A 19,075-nucleotide genomic window follows, 5' to 3' on the forward strand; every position below is an offset into this window, starting at 1 on the left:
TGTCCATTTTGGATAATAGGGTTAGGGTTATTTGGTACATGTCATCAACACCCAGGTCTGAGTAGAAAAAGCTGTCATTGGCCACTTTAATGGCACTATGTCTCTTTAGAGAGTAGTTCTCTCAGTGTAGATTACCATTCAATTCCCCAAACTTCATCAGACCATAACAACAACAGAGACAGGGGTGTAATGATATTTCCCTTTTTGTTTTTGTTGTGGTTTTGGTTCAGCATGGACCAAACTAGGGCTGGGCGATATGGACAAAATCATATATCACAATATTTTTGACCAAATACCTCGATATCGATATTGCGACAATATTGTAGGGATGACTATTGGTGCTTTCACAAAATATTTACACAATGAGATTTTTCATAAATAATCATCAGTAATGTGGATATAATGACTAAGTGGGTAAAGGCAAATAATAGAACAGCTAGAACAGTCTGGTAAGTTCAGAAAATTACATCACTTTACTGTAATGCAGCCTTTAAAACCAGGAAAAGACAACACTTATGCCATATCACGATATTACGATATCCAAAATCTAAGACGATATCTAGTCTCATATCACGATATCGATATAATATCGATATATTGCCCAGCCCTAGACCAAAGACATGAAGATGAAACGTGTTCTTTGTTTTGAAGTTCTGTCTGAACTCAGAACAAGAAGCTAACTTGCCACAGTGGCTGGTTCATCCCAAAATGCATAGCCACATTCACTGTTTCACCAACCAGGTAGATTTTAGAATAGAACAGAGCCTCAAAATGATCGTTGGCATCCAGCCAAAGTTGTTGTTGGAGTTGACAAACTTACCAGCCACAGCTGAAATTAACCAGCATTTAGCTTGTGGATTTCCCACCCTGTTTGTGAATGTTGAACAAGTCCAGACACAGCCCTGGTGTTCCCATGGCTCTGCCTTCTGGCTATGGAGTTGCTCTATCAGCAGGCTGTAATTAGACCAGAGTCCAGTTTGAAATCTGTGCTGGAATTTGGCTATGGCACCGAGGCATGTTGTCGAAGAGCTAGGTGTGGGAGTTAAAGAAAATGAGCCCTCAGCCTGCTTCACAGTGTTGGTTTGGTGTGTCAAAGTCCTGCATTGCTGCCGAGACGTCAACTACTAAGATGATAGCTGGCAGTCGTTCTGCATATCTGCACCATACATAGAATTAGTTGTGATATTCATGATGTCTCGCTAAGGTCGAACCATAGTACCATACTATTTATAATTCAGGACGGTATCGCAGAACTTTCTAGCTTGGTGCTTTGTAAGCTGTTAATGGTGTATACTTTTACTAAAGACATTCTCTCTGTTGACAGTAATGGGCTGATGTCCACCTGCCTTCAAAATGGGGAGAGAAAGAAAGTGCATCCTTTGTGAAATGGTCTGCAACTCCAAGCAGGTAATTTAGCCTCAAGTAAACAATGCTGTATTTACCTTTATTCAAGTGCCATGCACTGCAGGAGCCCAGCCCACATGCACACTCCACTTCCAAACATCATGCTGCAGTGGTGTACCATGTAAACATACTACTAAACAAACTACCATACATAGAAAATAAACAAATGTTTTTTCTCCATTCTTTGCAGATAATGTGTGCCACGTAGAATACACCATTTCTCATTCACAATCACCTAACCAAACATAGAAACGTATACTTTGAAGGATGCCTAAAAGGAAAGCTGTGTTTTCGTTGTGTATTCGCAGGAGATGGGCGAGCACATGAGAAGTATGCTACATCACCGTGAGCTGGAGAACCTGAAAGGCCGGTGAGTTGGGTTAAGCTGCACTGAACACAAATCATGTGCACTGATTCGTTCAACACTATGACTACACAGTTGGGTGTAATTGTATATTATTGAATTGTAGAGATCAGTGATATTGAAACATATAATTACATTTAATTTACTTTTGAATGCCCACGTAATTGAAAATCGTCAAGAAGTTGGTATAAGATGAAAAATGTGCAAAAAAAAATTTCCCGAATAATCAGGGAAAACAATCATGATTACTAATCAGATCACAACATCTAGCAAAGTATTCAGAATGATCATTTTGGCTATAATTGTGTTCTGTTCCACACACTAATTTTCATTGAACTCGTAACTGTAATTAAAAGGCTTTGACTTTGATTCAAGACCATTTTGGTCACGAGGCACGTGTAGGCATGGGCACGTGTGCATCACTGTTAACGGGCAAGTGGGTAGAGGGGCAGCTGTCTCAACTGTGCCATATATATTTAGACACAATCTCTCCGGAACAAGAGGCATGACCGATTGAAGGCAACTGGCTATCTCGTGACTGCCATGTAGATTACTAAAAGTATGTGGCTTGTCAGTGACTTGGAGAAATGTAGGGTAGAGCAAATAGGGATTCAGGCTCCGGGCCAGAGCGGTCACTAGTTTATTGGGACTTCATATAAACTTTGATCCAAAAATCAAGCATCTTTTTAAACATTACGCTCATGCAACTTTGTAAAAACTTTGATCTGAAGATTAAGCATATTTTTAAGCATTATGGCTATACAATCTATTTGGAATTATAAAGGAAAAAGAGGTAAATTTATTAGCGAGAGTGCATTATTCAGAAATCAATTTGTCCAGAAATTGGATGCCACTGGCAAGTCAAAGGCTATTAGTTTCCCTTAGCGAGGTCTCTGCTTAGTTACAAGTTACAATTACAATTTAAAAAAATCATCATTACTTTGATTTTATGTTCATGTTTCATTTCCCCCACCGCTGTAACTGAGAAAGAACATGCCGGAAAAAAAATGTAACCCAATCTTATTGATAACGAGTTTATCAACTTGAGAGGTCAGAAAATGGCAGCATGCCATGACACAATTTTGAAAAAGAAGTTGAACAGCGGCCAGCAAAGTCACCACTCCTCTCAGACCCACAGCATGACATACTTGGGAGAGGCTTTAAAGTGGGGATTATGTGCAGCTGCACAAGGCTCCAGTTACACGGGGCTCCGGATTGGTCAGCAGGATCTGCAGCCCATGGGGGATCTGTTCTAATAACACATGCTGGCCTGGATGGGGGCTGGGGATGAGTCTGAGGTGAAATACAGACACAGCCTTCTATAGAGTCTCAGAGCACAGTGGACACCATCATGAGAGCGTGCTAGGCTGAGGGCGCCTGTCTCCCGTCTGCGCGTCCCGGCGCTGTGCTGCGTGGCTGGACATACACCGCTAGATTAGCATGCTGCCTGGGTCCAGCCTGGCTGCCCCCTCTGCCCTCGCCCTGCCACCTATGGCCTGCTGAAGAAGAGAAAAATAAGATCAGGACGATCAAGATTTTAACTGAACAAGAGAAAATTACAAGTTAGTTTACCTCCTGATCTGTGAAGAGTAGAGAATTTGGACAAGCTTTTTTTTTGTTGAGAAAAGCTTTTTTTAAGGATTGTTGAGTATTCTCCTCTCCTTATTTTATTTTGACTTTTAAGTATTGAAAAGTAGAGCCTCTACGTTGTTGTAGGCTCTGCAGGCAGGAAAACCGAACCAGGCTAGATCAGAACGATGCCTGAAGGAACCATTGAACGCCCGCTCTCCCCTTCCCTCCCCAGGGACTGTGGACACGAGTGCAAAGTGTGCCAGGTAACGGTGGTGAGCCTGACTGATTATGCCAGCCACATTTCCAGCCCCTCGCACAAGCAGAATGTGGAGGTTGCGGAACGAAAGAATGCTGGGAACGACCAAGACGAGGACTACTTTGACCAGGCACTGGTGGACTTGATTGAGAAGAGAAAGGAATTGATCCGGTAAGACACTTAATGTTTGTTGAGAACCTATTTTCATCTGGTTAGTCTCTTGGTATGGGGGAATAACACCCTTCAGCATTGCTGTAAAGTCCAAAAATAGTGTCTAATTGTAGCGTAGTATAGTTTACAATAATCTACAATGTATGTAATAAATGGGCAGTCAAAAGTAATTTTTTATCAAAAAGTCTGTTTTTGCTGAATATTGTGATTGTGAGTTTAATTGCAATAAATGTAGAAACACCTTTTCTCTTTTTCAGTGCTCATAAAATGTTCAGAAAATTGTCTTGGAGAAATGAGATGCTAGTCCTTGGGATTTGTTCAGTTTCAACAAAACAAAATACATTTGTCAACATGCCACTTGGATTTGTAGGCCAGATTCTGTGCAGCACCACAATATCTTGTTTAGGAGGCTTCTAAAAAATTATCTCAGTTTATGAAATTCTTGAAATTGCACTGGTCAGTATTGCAGTTTGAATATATTTTTTTGGATTAATTGTGCAGCCCTAGTCTTTTTTATAATGATTGAACCACAAACGTACATGTTGGCGATATCCCATAAGCTATCTCTGGGTCCATGAACCATGTATAGTCACATTCTGCTCAGCAGTACTCACAGGTTTCTTTTAGCTGAACTGCGCTGCCGCACGTTGAACCGAGAGGCTGGAGTCGTATGTCAGGACTGCAGCCTAAAAAAAGCATGACTGCACTCTCTTGCACCCACACTCAAAGTTCAGACACATTCTGCCTCAAGTTATCTGGTCTCTCTGCTGCCTACAAATGGCAACACACAACCAAACCTCTCACTCTAAGATTGTGATGTTCAAAGTTTTGTGATAAATGATAGATGATTTTCACATGATTTGCACCTTTCATGTTTTTATTTTTAGGATTGTATAAACACAAAACTCTTATTCCTGCTGTCAATTATTTCTAATTGAGTGCAGTAGCGAGATATCGGGAAAAGCCTCTTGGAACAGGCCTTTTGCGCACATGACTGGCTTTACACTCATGAACGCTGACCTCAATGTCTCCCAGGAAACCTTAGAGAGGTGTCTGACCGGAGCAGTTGGGAAAGTGTGATATGTGTTGAGACTGTTGCAGGCAAAAGCTGGCATGCAGCTGTCAACTCGTCACATGCCAGATCCTTCCCCTCTGCTCACACCCCACGAGTTCAACACTGTAGGTCACACTGTGAGGGAACCAAGCCTTGACACCTGCCGCTATGCAGCAAGAGATATGGTTGCTAGGTAGACTTTCTTAGTCTTGTACACATATTAAATGCAGTGTATCTAATGTTGATTTGTGTGTAGTTTCCCACAACTGCAAAGGATTAAAGTCTGAAGATTTGACTTTGGCTTTGAGCCAGAGGTGGTGTAGTTTTTTCTACATCTATTATCATGGCACTGTGGCTCTAACCCTTGTATTCCTTACTATTGACCCTTACTACTTTCCTTCTAGGTCTAGGTCTTTAAGACCATTCTACTAAAATTATGAATGAAAGTCAATCTAACGCTTTGGTATGCTATATATCTGTATATATCTTTTGTTTCTAGAAAAGAGGAGGAGGCTGCTGCTGCAAAGCGTGCAAAAGAGGAGGCGGAACGAAGGAAACAGCAGGAGTTTCAGCAGAGGCTGAAAGAAGCGAAGGAGCGTTTCCGGCAAGAATGTTCCTGGCGACAGCCACAGAGGGGCTTTGGCGGATTCAATCGGCAAGGAGCTTGGTATGGGAACAACGTGTCTGGTGGCAGAGCAGGGGAGGCTATGGCTGATTCAAGACCCTGGCACCACAGGAAGCAGGGGAAGAGCGCCACCTGGCATGCTCAGGAGCCCCCCAACTTCCAGAACTGGGCATCCGGAGACTGGGCTGGAGGAAGCTTGCGTAGCCAGGAGGGTTGGGGCAACAAGCAGTGGGATCAGGGTGCGTTCTCTGGCAATCAGAGAGGTCGACTGCCCTGGTTGAGCAACGGAGGCAGCAGTTATGGTGTCTACGGCAGAAACAACATTCCCCAGTGCCCACAACAGAGCCGGCCCCTGAGCCTCTTGGGACCTATTCCTAGGCATCCACCTCCACCCACTTTTTTTTCTCGTGCTGTATGCCAGGTTCAAAATCAAGGCAATGGCCAGGGAGAGCAACCGGGTGATGGATATCAAAACGGGGAGGGACCAAATGCAGAATGTGACCGCAACAGCTCCAAGACCTTTGGCAGCAATCAAAAGCTGGACAAGGCCTGTCGCTGGTCTCCCTATCCACCCACAAAGCTCTTTGAATCTGCACCCCAAAAGGATACTCACCCCAGCCCCTCAGAGAAGTACCCCAAAGTCCCCACACCTCAGAAACAAGAAAGGGCACCTGACACCAGTGGCTTTAACGGGCACTCCCGGTTCGAAGAAAAACCAAGACAGCTGACCCCTAGTGGGGACGGTGATGAAGGTAAAAAGAGGCGCAGACACAAGAAGAACCGAGACAGGAGTAGCAGCGGCAGCAGAAGCAGCAGTGCTCAGAGAGATTGCCACCAAACCTCCTCACCTGGCCCTTCCAAGCAGAAGGCAGATAAGCCATCGGAACATAGAGATATGAAGCTGTCCTTAATTTCTGGGCTTAAAAGCGGAGCTAAGCTCAGCAAGGCCTCCAGTCAAGAGCATGAACAGTCCAAGTCAGCCTCAAGGCACAGTGGACTCAGTTCTACATCTTCACCCATTGGGCTGCTACAATCAAAGCAAGAACAGCAGTTCTCAGAAATGCTGAAGAAAGCGAAAGAGACAGTGTTAGAAAAGAGGGGCTCTGTGGATATCTCCAGTGACAACAGGATGGAAACTGCACTTCACATTGTGGAGGAACAACAAAAAGAACAGCCAGAGAGTCAGGTTGGAGTGAACAAAGAAAACAACTGTAGGCAGAATGGGGCTAAACCAACTTTCCCTGACTCGATCAGGCCTTATCCCTGTGGAGACGAGAAGGTAACCCTAGCCCTTGCATTGCCGTCTTCAGACAGCAGCCAGTTTCTCCAGTCAGTACAAGTCAGTACCTCCACGATGGAAAGCTCAGAGCCTGCAGCTTCGTGCAGGGAAGACGAGGAGGAGGACAGGAGCAGAGAGGAGAAAGAAATGGGCTCAGTGGCCCCAGATGAGGCCATGCAGGCTGTGGAGGCAGGGCAGGGCTCAGAGAGTGACACCTCCAGAAGTGGCGAAGCACAGAGTGTCTCAGGATCCACCGCGCCCGGTCTGTCCAAACTTGGCCTGCCTCCTGCGCTGAAACGTGACCTGACCAAACACATCAGCTCCAAGAGCAAACCAGGGAGCCACGAGCCCAACCTGAACAGCGCCAGGCGGGTCCGGAACGTGAGCGAGTCCCGGAGAGGCGAGACCGAGAAGGAATCGGGGCTTAAACCGACCGTGCGACAGCTCATCAGCTCCTCGGGGTCTCGGCGCAATGTGAACTGGGAGCAAGTGTACCAGGAGGTCAGAAAGAAGCAAGAACAAGGAAAAGGCATGCCAAGGTGAGGTGTTGAGCTTACACTTTAGATTTTACTTGCACAGTGATAGATCATAGGAGTAAAGTGATAAAGACGTAATAAAAGAGTGATAAAAAAAAGACTGAAACAATGGAAACAAATTTCTATATTCTTGCATTTGAGATAAAAATCCCAAGGGGGTTATAAAAACCAATGTTTACACTACTAAAGAGTCAAGATGATCAGTGTAAGTAGTTCCTGTGACTCTTGTAAAGTATACTTATGTGAGATGTTGATCTTCGATTTTATCTTTTACACTTTTAAAGGGTCAATACTCTGAATATGAGTAGTTACTGTGAATGTGAGATTTCAGTTTTCTGTATTTAAGTGCAGAAGTTCATGGCTAATATCTGTCTTGAGCTGAACGTCATATACATATATCATGTGTTTTAACACATTTGGGTGTCAATACATAGAGTAACATCAAATGCAAAGTGATTTGTGCTTTCAGTTAACATCAAGCACCTCTGCTATGTCCCGTCACCCTCTAGGTTTGGGATAGAGATGGTGTCGTGCGACCAGGAGGAACAGAGCCAGGAGGAGGACAACATCCGCCTGCTAGAGGGTCTCCAGTGGGAGTCGCTGATGGACATCCCCGCCCCAGTCGCCCCTCGCAAACGCTGCTTATCAGAGAGCAGCGTCGCCCCCGACTGCTCTGCGTCCCACCACTCCCTGTTCCCCTCCCACATCTCAAGGGAGACTGCACATAGAGAAGGCCTCAGCTGGCCTGGGATACACAACTCGGAGCAGCAGGGATCCTCCACCTCTCCCAGCCCCATATCAGCCCAAGGGAACAGAGACAATCAGTGGCAGCAAGAGGACGAACGGATGCTTGGTCAATGTGAGGCCAAGGCACAGAAACAGCTGGACAGAATACCGACGGGGGCAGTGAAGGCCCTCCAGCGGTCTGATTCAGCGCTAGGGGACAGCAGTTCGGGGACGGAGCTGTACGACGGTCAGGGAGCAGGGAAGAAGCGTAGAGCGGCCGGGGTGAGTGATGGAAATTATGTTGTTTCGGAGGAGTGTAAAAATAAAAATGAGCAAAACAGCCCATCTAGAGACTTGTGAGGGAAATAAGCCTATGCTAGACTCACTGTGACACATTTGTGACTGATATGTTAATCACTTTGTTTATATCTACAGATGAGCAAAATACAAACTGATGTATTAGTATTGACTGTGTCTCTGTTTATTCTCTTTTAGGATATTCCAAGCCCAGAGATTCCTTGCTTGGAACGAAAGAATAAAAGAAGGAAAATCAAATCCAAGAGAGGTTAGTATCTAAACATAGAGATGTTCTATTTCAGTGTATTCATATGATGTATAAGATGGTGTAGTTTTCCCGCCGCTGCTCAGTAATACATGTTTTTTGCTGCGGTGTTATGCCAGTATGTCTCTGATAATTGAATGCACTGTCATTGGTGGGATGTTGTAATATTATTTTAAGTTGCAGTCATCATTTGAGTGCACTAACTTGCAGTGCAACTAAGGTCATCTTAATATTACAAAGGTTTCGATAAACCCAGCTCAGAATTGTGCGTGACAGCTCAGCCACTGACTGTTTACATGTGGTTTTGGCGCGGTGCAGAGCGGTTACAGGTGGACCAGCTCCTGGCCGTGTCTCTGCGGGAGGAGGAGCTGAGTCGCTCCCTGCAGACTGTGGACAGCAGCCTGATCCAGGCCAGAGCCACGCTGGAGGCCGCCTACATGGAGGTGCAGCGCCTCATGGTGGTAAAACAGCAGGTAGGTCCGCAAACAAGAGAAACCTTTGTTATCTGTTTGTCCGTCCATCTGTCTATTTGTTTTTGTCTGTGAGCGAGTGATGACTGCAAGCTTATAATGGTTAAGGTTAAGATTCCAGGTTAATTATTACCCTTATAGATGCTTGCAAGCTGGAAAAATGTATTTCCTATCTGATGGCTCTTTTATGGCTTATGCTTTCTCAGGTGACTGGAGAGATGACCACGCTGAGAAACAAGCGCATTGAGTTACTTAAAGGGATGCAAGGTAAGAACTTATCTTGCCTTGAAATATACTTGGAGTTTATGCTGAAAAATGTGTCAGTAGTGACCAGTAGTACGTCTACTTTGTGATCTTTTGTCCAGGTGGTTTTGAGGATGCACCTCAACCCAAAGTGAAGGAAGAAAAGACGGATTCAGCAGAATTCGAGCCATACATGGCCTCCGTGCTCTCCTCCATCACCGACGGTGCTGTCCCCAGTCCCAGCCCCGCTGCCCAGTGTGCCTCTCCTCCCTCCTCCACCCTTCCCTTCATGCCTATAGTTATCAAGCAGGAGCCTCTATCTCCTGTCCACGTCAGCACAGAGCCAGACCCTGTGGAGAATACAGTCCACTGTGCTCACAGCACCACTCCAGAGCTGCATGTCCCTCCTGTTGCAGCCTCTCACCCAGGTAACGTCATTTCGTGCGCACTTTCCTACTTAAAGCATGTCAGTGTTCCCAGTGCAATTCAAATCCAATCAACAAAATTGAAACATGGTGACAAATGTTGGTTAGAGATACAAACAGTCCATTCAGGTACTTGCAGGGCACAACTAACTCGATAGCATGTCGTTATACTTGTTAGCATTACATTTCTTACTATTTCACAGGCTGTTGACAGTGGACACAACCAAATATCTAAAAGTCAACAAGACTAAAATCATGACAGGCTAACAAACACAAAAAGGAGGTTCACATTTGGTTCACTGATTACCTAAAAATACATGGTTTGTATAGGAGTCTACAAGCTGTGAATGAGAGCCTGTTTCCTGCTTGTTTTTTCTGCCTATCCCTGCTTCTCTGTGTATATTGAAGGAAATTGTGTTAGATTATATAGAAAATCCATGGATAAGTAGAAATGCCCAGTCCAGGTAGAATTTGACATTAAACACACACATATACTTCCACTGTACTGATCTATATGTCTCTGAAACACTTGTAGACCTTGCCCAAAACTGCCAGTCGTTTCCTGAAAGAAGGCCTGAGCTGTATCAAGCTAACACAGAACCTACACAGGAGAGCGTCGGAGCCCCTGCAGAATGCAAAGAGACCTTATCAGGTGTGGTTCAGATGATGGAAAGGGCTGTGCAGGCTACCAGGGACAGTCTCACCCCTTCGTTGGACTCCAAACCCGCCGCAGCGCTTTCCTCAGCCAGCCGGAGGAGCTCCGAGGCGGGGAGCCTTGCTGATCCCACAGCCTCCCAGTCTTGCGAGCCCTCCTCAGTCCCGCTGGCCCTTACCATGCCTCTCTCCCCATCCGAACTGAGGGCCGGAAAGCGTGTGAGGAGGCTGAAGAAGAGGAGGGTGTTGAAGAAGGCCCAAGGGGTGGAGCAGCCCGAGAGCAGCGACACAGAGGCGGACGGAGAAGCCTCGAGGCCGAGGTGGATTCGAGCGCGCAGGAGACCCAGCGGCGGCTCTCACGTCAGCACCTCCACTCCGCCGACCGCTGTGGAGGACGAGGAGTGCGACAGGGTCATGGAGGGGGACGGGGAGGGGCTCGAGGAGGCCTTCGACGCCGTCCGCCCCGAGGAAAAGGACATGGAGTGCTCCCTAGACTTGGTGGAGCTTCCCCAGGCAGCCTCTGCTGAGCTGTTGAACACTGACACAACAGAGCCGGAGGAGAGCATGGAGGTCACCACGGTCTGCCAGCAGCCACAGATGGACAGCCAAGCCCCGCCCCCCTTCTCGTCCCTGTCCCTGTCCCCAGTCCAGGTCCCAGACTCCTCCAGACCAGAGCCACAGAGTCTGGCCTGTAACGAGGTCACCTCCACCAGTGATATGGATGTGTCTCCTGTTGTCAAGCCCTATGAGAGGTGAGATTGATCTTTGTTTTTTTGGTCAAATTTTGTAATTTGTTATCTTTCAAGCACATGACCCAAACAACACATTTATTCATGCATTTAAAAGAGCTGTCAAGAGTCCATGGGGTCCATTTGCTTTGCATTTTAAATTTATAATGTGTTGATATACCAACAATAAATAATAATCGTAATGCTGACAGCTATGTAGAAAGACTAGACAGTTCGCTGTACCCTCCAAGTATTTGCAGGAGCTCTAGCACCCCTCAGTATTACAAATAAGAATAAACTTTATTTACACAGCACTCATCCAAAAGCAGTTCACAAAGTGCTTTACAAAAAGGCAAGGAAGAACAAGGAACAGTAAAATATATAAAAGGGATATTTAAAAAAAGGTCAAAGGTCATGACAGCTGACCTTCTGCCTCTGCAGCTACAGGACACGTGACAGCACAACCTCAACCCCGTTCACATGGAGTCTAATTACAGACAATTTTAGATGAAGCACTAAGAGCCAAAGAGCCAATCAGTCACTGCAGCGCTTCTTCCAAGGCCATTAAAAGAGTCGGAGGAGTTTTCTCATTCTCATCCTGTCATTGTCCTTTCCACCTTTTCCTCCTACAGTGAAATGCAGATGTCCCTTGCGTTGGCCAAAATATCTAAGACGTCATCAGGTACGTTAATCTCTACTCTGCGGATCTATCCGTGTTGCAGGATTTTCCTATTTAGTTATTTGATTTAAATTCCACTATCAATTTTTATTTAGCATTTTCTGTAGCAGTGTTGTTCATGTTACTGTGATGGTAGTACACACCACTGCTGAATGAATACAGAGGAAACACATACAATTCATGACATCCAATAAATAGGACGCCCTTGAAGTTTGAATATGTAACCAAACATAAAATCGTATCACATTCTGAAGTGACAGAATTAGAAATGCCAAACTCTTTCAGCAGGTTAAAATAGCCCCTGGAGTGCCCAAATTACTTTTTATGGGCAAGATATTCATAGAGCAGTTAGTTGATTTACACTGACACTGCTTTCTGAGAGTGTGTATATTTAACCTGATGCATATTGATTGATTGCTGTTCTACCTTCCCTCCTTCGTGCTCCTTCTCGCTTGCAGATGCGAGTCGAATAACACTTCTCATCTTAGGTCATTTTATAAGTTGTTTTGTTCCAAAACAGAGAATGGAAAGTGAGTTTTAAAGGACAGAAATGTCAGCACCTGGCAAAGTAATCACCACAATAAATGCATAGAGTTTTTTTGGACTAGAACGCATTTATATGAGGAAAGGAAAGGAGTGAATTTGAGTCTGTCCATATGGAAAAGTCTAGCACTGTATTAATACATTTTGTTCTGTGTGTGTGTGCTTATCTCTCTCTCTCTGTGTGCCTGTGTGTTTTCCAGATGTCTCCTCCGACCCCGGTGAGGACGATATACCCACTGAGGGGGCGTTTGAGGGGCACCAGGAGGCGGTGAACGCCATGCAGATCCACAAAGGGCTGCTGTACACCTGCTCCGGAGACCGCACCGTCAAGGCCTTCAACCTGGTGGTGCGTGTTGATGAAGCGCTGCTGCTGTTTGCGTTTATGTAATGTCAAGGATGTCATGTTTCACTTGTATTTCAGGATTTTTTGGACACAGAGCTCCCATTGATTTTAAGTGAGCGTACTGTTTTCCTGCGTTTCTCTCAATATTCCCTGCCTTTGTGTGTTGGCCTTATTGCATCCCTAATGGTGAAAAAAAACTTAGATTGTTTTCATTCAAGTAATGAAAATATCTTTATATGTATTCTGTTGCATTCTCAGATGATTAGATTTGAGGCATTTGGCTAAGTTGCTTATCCAGAGCAACGCACAATGAATGCAGTAGAACAATCTCAGATTCCTAGATAACCAATATTACAATATTACAAGCAACTACAACTTGCAAGGATCAAAGCCACAGTGCCCAAACAATTTCCCTAAGATAAGATGAAACTTTATACTTGAAATTGGGTTGTTGCAGGAGCAAATAGTGTTAGGATACAGCAAAGAAAAATAGAATACAAATACAAAAGAGCAAATGTGGGGTATAAAACATAATGTCAATTACAACACTAGAACATATGAATATATGAATGAAAAGTATGAATATTTATGCATTGCAGTGTGTATGAAGGGTGTGCAAAATAACTGAGGCAAAGAAAAAGTGAATAAAAATATATACGAAATGAAAACATGAAAAACATGATTATATATGCAGTAAGAAAATAAATGAAAACATCAACATATAGGCTGTGCAATATCTAACAAATGAGAAGCTCTAGAGAAGCCCTAGAAGGACCATGTATGAACCTTCTTATGTTTGACAGGTTTCAGAATTGTAAATAATCAAACGCTGCTGTATTTTCATTCGCCCTCAGCTGTTCTGATCCGTCCTCTCCTCTCACGTCTCTCGTCTCCTCTCCTTCCCCCTTGCAGAGCCGCAAATGTGTGACTGTGTTTGAGGGCCACAGCTCCAAAGTGAACTGCCTGCTGGTGTCGGCGGCGGTGGGTCTGCATCACCGCCTCTACTCCGGCTCCAGTGACCAGACCATCCGCTGCTACAGTCTCAGGGTGAAAACACATGTCTTCTTCTACTAAGTGCCTAATAGCATGAGTTTACGCTTTCGGTTTTATTGGATTTTAGTTCATATCCGGACCTTCTCTGATGTTCTTCTCTTGTCCGCAGACAAAGGAGTTTGAGCAGCAGTTCTGTCTGTCTGACCGGGTCCTCTGCCTCCACCACCGCTGGAGGGTTTTATACGCCGGCCTGGCTAACGGCACAGTGGTGACCTTTAGCCTCAAGGTGAGAACTGCAGTGTACCACAATGAATCATAATGTGTAATGTGCTGAGCGCTGAACAAATCACATGTATCAAAGTAATACTGTTATTCAGGGTCTGCATTTTCCTGTAACTGTCATGGAAAAGTCCCAAAATATATTTAGCTACATAAAGGAAGAGTGATGTTCTGTCTCCGGAGGCTTTCATTTTCATTTTTCACTCCTTGGTTCCTTCAGACAAACAAGCAGCTGGATGTGTTTGACTGCCACGGGCCGCGGGCGGTGAGCTGCCTGGCGTCGGCGCAGGAGGGAGCCAGGAAGGTTTTGCTGGTGGGTTCGTACGACAGCACCATCAGCGTGAGAGACGCCACCAACGGACTGCTGCTGCGCACTCTGGAGGGACACACCAAGACCGTGCTCTGCATGCAGGTAGGTGTGGCTTTTGAATCTGAAATCTGGGTTTTTCCCTGGCTGTCTGAGAAGTTTATGGTGGCGACTTCATCGGCCGTTTGGTGGACATTGAATGCATACATTTTTAGCACGGGTTGCTCCAGGAGTTCTTCGGGGTTGGGGTAAATTTCACACACAAGTAGCTTTAAGAGAGCATAACTGATTCTTGGAGAAAATAAAAGTATTGGAGCCGACAAAAAAAGAGTATAGAACAGACACAACTGGAACTCATAAAGACGTTTTATATAAGGAGAACATAGAAAACATTTTGCATAACATATTTAAGTTTTTGATGCTTTGTTTTTTCATTCCGGTTGTCAAAAACGTCAGTAAGTGTTACAAAGACAGGAAACATCTTATACTATATGATCTTTTTGTCTTTTTTCCAAAGAACAGTGCTAGGACACCGGAAAGAAATTTAGGGGAAAGATCTGTGATAATAATTGGATGCCAACTCATCTCAGTGCTTTCCTTTTTACATTTTCTGCATGGCATGAATTTATTTTTGGGAGTGTATGCTGATGCTGATGAATCCTGAGCTTATTTCTTCTTTGCTTCTCTCTTCTGCTCTCAGGTGGTGAACGATCTGGTTTTCAGCGGCTCCAGCGATCAGTCTGTCCACGCACACAACTTCCATGTGAGTCACCCTGCTCAACTTAGAGTTTTTGTGCACTTGCCATCACAATATATTATTATTAAAATAGACCAGCAGCACAGGATGAAGTCATTATTCATAACTTTTGAGGATAAAAGAATTAATTTCTGAAAATAAAACCCGTAGTCTGAAATGATGTATTTCTTGGCATCACAGTTTCTTTTTCCTGCCATTATACAGACTGGAGAGCTGGTTCGGGTCTACAACGGTCACCGCCATGCTGTTACTGTGGTGGCCATCCTGGGGAAGATGATGGTGACAGCATGTCTGGACAAACTGGTCCGCGTCTACAAGCTACAGGTCTGCCTCTCTGACCATCTGCCTTTAAAGTACAGACTAACTTACAAAAGTGCTGATTTCCCCATCAGATTTCTCAAATAAACGGCCTTTTTGGATTTAAATCTTATAGTGTGGCATGTAAACATCAGCTCAGGTTTCTGCATATTTCCAACATGTTTTCATATCTTTAAATAGATCCCATTGAGGAGTTTTGAATGAATTTGAAGCTTTGTTTTTTCCCCACAGTCCCAAGACCAGCTGCAGGTGTACGGTGGACACAAGGACATGGTGATGTGTATGGCTATCCACAAGAGCATGGTGAGGCAGCTGCTCATTCCACCGCTATATGCCATGAAAATGCATGATGTCACTTTGTGAAATGTAAACACATTTTGCATTCACTGGAACTTTTTATTATTATACTTTATACTTTAAACTTTATATTATTATTCAATTTAATTTGCTCTCTAGTGTGATCAGAACTATAAAAAGTATGCTTTCTGTTACTTTCAAATGAGGAATCTTAACCAGTTGCATGTCTTCAGTGTTGTTGGGCGGCTCCAAAATATGTTAAGAAATAAGCAGGTGACATCTTGAGTTTTGCTGCAGATTTTGGAAAACAGGAGGTTAAAAGACTAGACGTTAACCCATCATTGTTGTGTTTTTGCATTTCAGATCTACACAGGCGGTTACGATGGCAGCGTGCAAGCTGTCAAGCTGAACCTGATGCAGAACTACCGCTGTTGGGTAAGATAGAGTGGGACAGCATAATCTCCTTTAAACACAATCTTCATTGCCCTGCAAGGGATAATCACCACACTCTTTGTCAATGTAAACCATCTTCAAATTTGTCTTTTTGTTTTTCATTCTATTCACAACTTACCCCCGGTCTGTTTTCAAAATGTATTCTCGAATCCATCATTATCATACAAGATCAGACAATAATCTTCATCCCTCCTCCTTCAGGACAACCTTTTCCCAATTTTCCATTAGATTCAGAGGACTACTTTTTTGGAACAACTTACCTGAACCCATTAGAACCTGCTCCAGCTTAAATTCATTCAAGAAGGAAATTATTGTTGTTTTTGGTCCGATTAAGCAATGCAATATCATAATCATTTCAAATAGCAATGAAGACAACAGAATCAAACCAGGATCAGTATCTGATTCTCTGCCAATAGCCGTTTTCTGACGGTGTTATGAAGTGTTTTAGGGTGGATTTTTAATTTAAGTCCCCAGTTTAGGCCTCCTTATATAGTACAGCTTACAGTCTGCCTTAACTCCCACCATATCAGCCATTCCTGCCTCTTTTTCCTTCTTCTCGCTTGCTGTGTTCCTGCAGACCGCCCGGGTGTTGCCCCTGGTTGTTAATGCTTATTTCTGTCTTGCACTGGCAGTGGCATGGCTGCTCGCTGACCTTCGGGGTGTTGGAGCATTTGCAGCATCACCTGATCAGCGACCACACCAGCACCAACCTGCGGACGCTCAAGTGCCACTGGAAAACCTGCGAGGAGTTTTTCTGCATTCGCAGCGGCTCCAAACAGGTATAAAGCTGTGCTCTCCTCTCATCCTAAATATCAACTTATGTTCATGTTTGAGCCTTCTAGAGGTGTTATTGTCCTAATTCAACCAAACATCTAATGATAGGTTTCCAAAGATACCAAATATGTCAGAATTACAGGGAAACGTGTATACAATTTGGACAAACGTGGATTTTTTCCATTTGATGTAATGGTGAAGCCATAAAAAAATGGCGTCTTGGGTTTGAAAATTTCACTCTCAATATAAGTGTGATATAGCTTTAATGATGCATTGGAACAAGCAGAGACAGAAGATGTATGTGATATTGTTGTACAGTATGGGAAAAAATATTTTTTCTAACTTTGAAGCTACTTAAGAGGAAATTTAAGGGGAAATAATAGCTGAACAGTACAGAGGATAGCTGCATCAGATTCTGTTTATTGGTAAATTTCATTTTGTCAAAGTACATTTGAGTTTTTGGAAGTTGTCACATGCAGTATACTTGTTTCCTGCAGGGAATGCTCATGCACATGCAGAAACATGCTGAGGAGGAGATGAAGCTGAAGCCTTGAGGCCGGAGGGAACGTTGTCTTCCCTCTCCTCCCCCGCCGCCCCGTCGCCTTCGCCCCCCTATTTAACCTCCCATATTGGGGGGGATCTTCCTTGGACCCGCTCAGCAGCGCTCACGTAGAGCCTGGCGAGCGGCGTCCGTCGACTCCATCCATTATGTCCGGTGTTGGAATCCAACCATATTTACTAGTAACGAAAGGAGGGTTGTGCTGCTTGTTTTTTTTTTTACATTCTACAAACACACCTTCCTCTCTTTCTGTTTCTGTGACCATGCACACTACAGTTCCTCTTCTCACTGACCAAATAAGACAAAGAAATACAGGACTGTTCTTTTTTTTTTTAAAGTGAAGAAACTTGAGTGTTGCCGGTATCAGAGGGATTGCTATGCTTTCTGTTTCAACTGCCACAAAAAGCAATATTGCCTCCGTTTTCCAGATTGGTTGGCTACAATATGGCATGGGTTAAGAGATGTTTTTATCGTTGCTGTTACGAGTGCAGTTGTGATGTGTCATGTTGAGCAACTTTTAGTTTTTTAGCTTTTTTTTATTTTATTTTTTTCGAAGTACAGTTGCCATTATTCGCTCAAGGTAGCCTTAAGTTTTGATACGTTCAGACAATAAAGTAACCTAACGAGTGACTGAAACCTTTTGGAGATTTCATGTAGTTTTCCAGGCCATATTTCAGTTCAACAGTGTGATATTTTAAGAGTTGAACGTTTTCAAGGAGTTTCATTGAAGTGAGAGATTTTTTGTTGGTTTGGTTTTTAAATGATAACCCATTTTCATTCTTTTTCAAAACCCTTTGCTAACACGCTTTTTTTTTATGTTGTTAGTGATTCGGGATAACATTTATTTTTTTTGTGTTGCTCGTTGATATTAAGGCGTTGAGGGACTTTGGTGCAGTGTTGTGTGACTTGGTCTGAGATTGCCATTTGAGGATTTACTTTTGCTGTGACAGAGCACCAAGACACGGTGGTGTGTGTGTGTGTGTGTGTGTGTGTGTGTTCCCATATGAGAACATATGTTTATTCATGTGTGTGTGTGTGTGTGTTTTCTTCAACAGACAGATGGATTTAAGTAATCCTGTTTACCATGAATGAGTGTGTTGTACTACTGTTTTTAAAAAGAGAGGATTTCCTCCATGGAAAGTTTGGAATTATTTTCATATGTGGAGCGTCACGTCGGAGCCACGGGAGCTCTGTGTTTTTTTTCCACAGTTGAGGTTTTGTTTTTGATGAAGAGGCGTTTGTGTGGAGGTGCAGGAAGTTTAGAGGAGGTGTTTGAGGGAAGAGCTTGAAGGACAGAATTAGGATTCATCTCCCATGCCATGCCTCACCCCCCTTAAAACTCCTAGGTCAAAAGCAGAGATATACGTTGATAATGCTGTTTTTTTTTGTTGTTTTTTTTAACCAGTGTGAAAGGCCAATCGATGCTCTCTTTGGTGCAGTTGGTGTAGTGGCAGCTCTTGGTTGTGAACACTGTCGAGGGTTTGTCGTCACAGCCGCCGTCTTCCAAACCCTCCGGACGCGCCGCATCTGCCCGTTATTTAAGACTGAGGAAAGCATGCAGTGTACCTCATACCTGGCATTCCTGAGTTTCTTCATCGTGTTTTTGAGTTATTACCAAAGTTGTGAACTTGTAACAGATATTTTTTAAGAAAATGCAATCTAAAAAGTGTTAAGGTAATAAAGATGCTGCAATGTTGTACAACA

The 19,075-nt window shown here is 44.0% G+C and overlaps 1 protein-coding gene across 1 annotated transcript; it reads left to right on the forward strand.

Moving 5' to 3' along the window:
* The first annotated feature begins 1,326 nt into the window (after window positions 1–1,326).
* znf106a (zinc finger protein 106a) lies at window positions 1,327–19,075 on the forward strand. Its single transcript, XM_078289634.1, has 21 exons — window positions 1,327–1,407; window positions 1,713–1,774; window positions 3,573–3,767; window positions 5,321–7,264; window positions 7,771–8,269; window positions 8,483–8,552; window positions 8,868–9,022; window positions 9,226–9,286; window positions 9,385–9,690; window positions 10,223–11,093; window positions 11,702–11,751; window positions 12,492–12,637; window positions 13,547–13,681; window positions 13,797–13,913; window positions 14,127–14,318; window positions 14,914–14,976; window positions 15,175–15,294; window positions 15,520–15,591; window positions 15,949–16,020; window positions 16,671–16,817; window positions 17,310–19,075. The coding sequence occupies exons 1-21, from the start codon at window positions 1,354–1,356 to the stop codon at window positions 17,364–17,366; spliced, it is 5,388 nt and encodes a 1,795-aa protein (XP_078145760.1). The 5' UTR covers window positions 1,327–1,353; the 3' UTR covers window positions 17,367–19,075.

The sequence above is a fragment of the Centroberyx gerrardi genome, chromosome 17 (genome assembly GCF_048128805.1).
Source record: "Centroberyx gerrardi isolate f3 chromosome 17, fCenGer3.hap1.cur.20231027, whole genome shotgun sequence".
Taxonomy (NCBI): Eukaryota; Metazoa; Chordata; class Actinopteri; order Beryciformes; family Berycidae; genus Centroberyx; species Centroberyx gerrardi.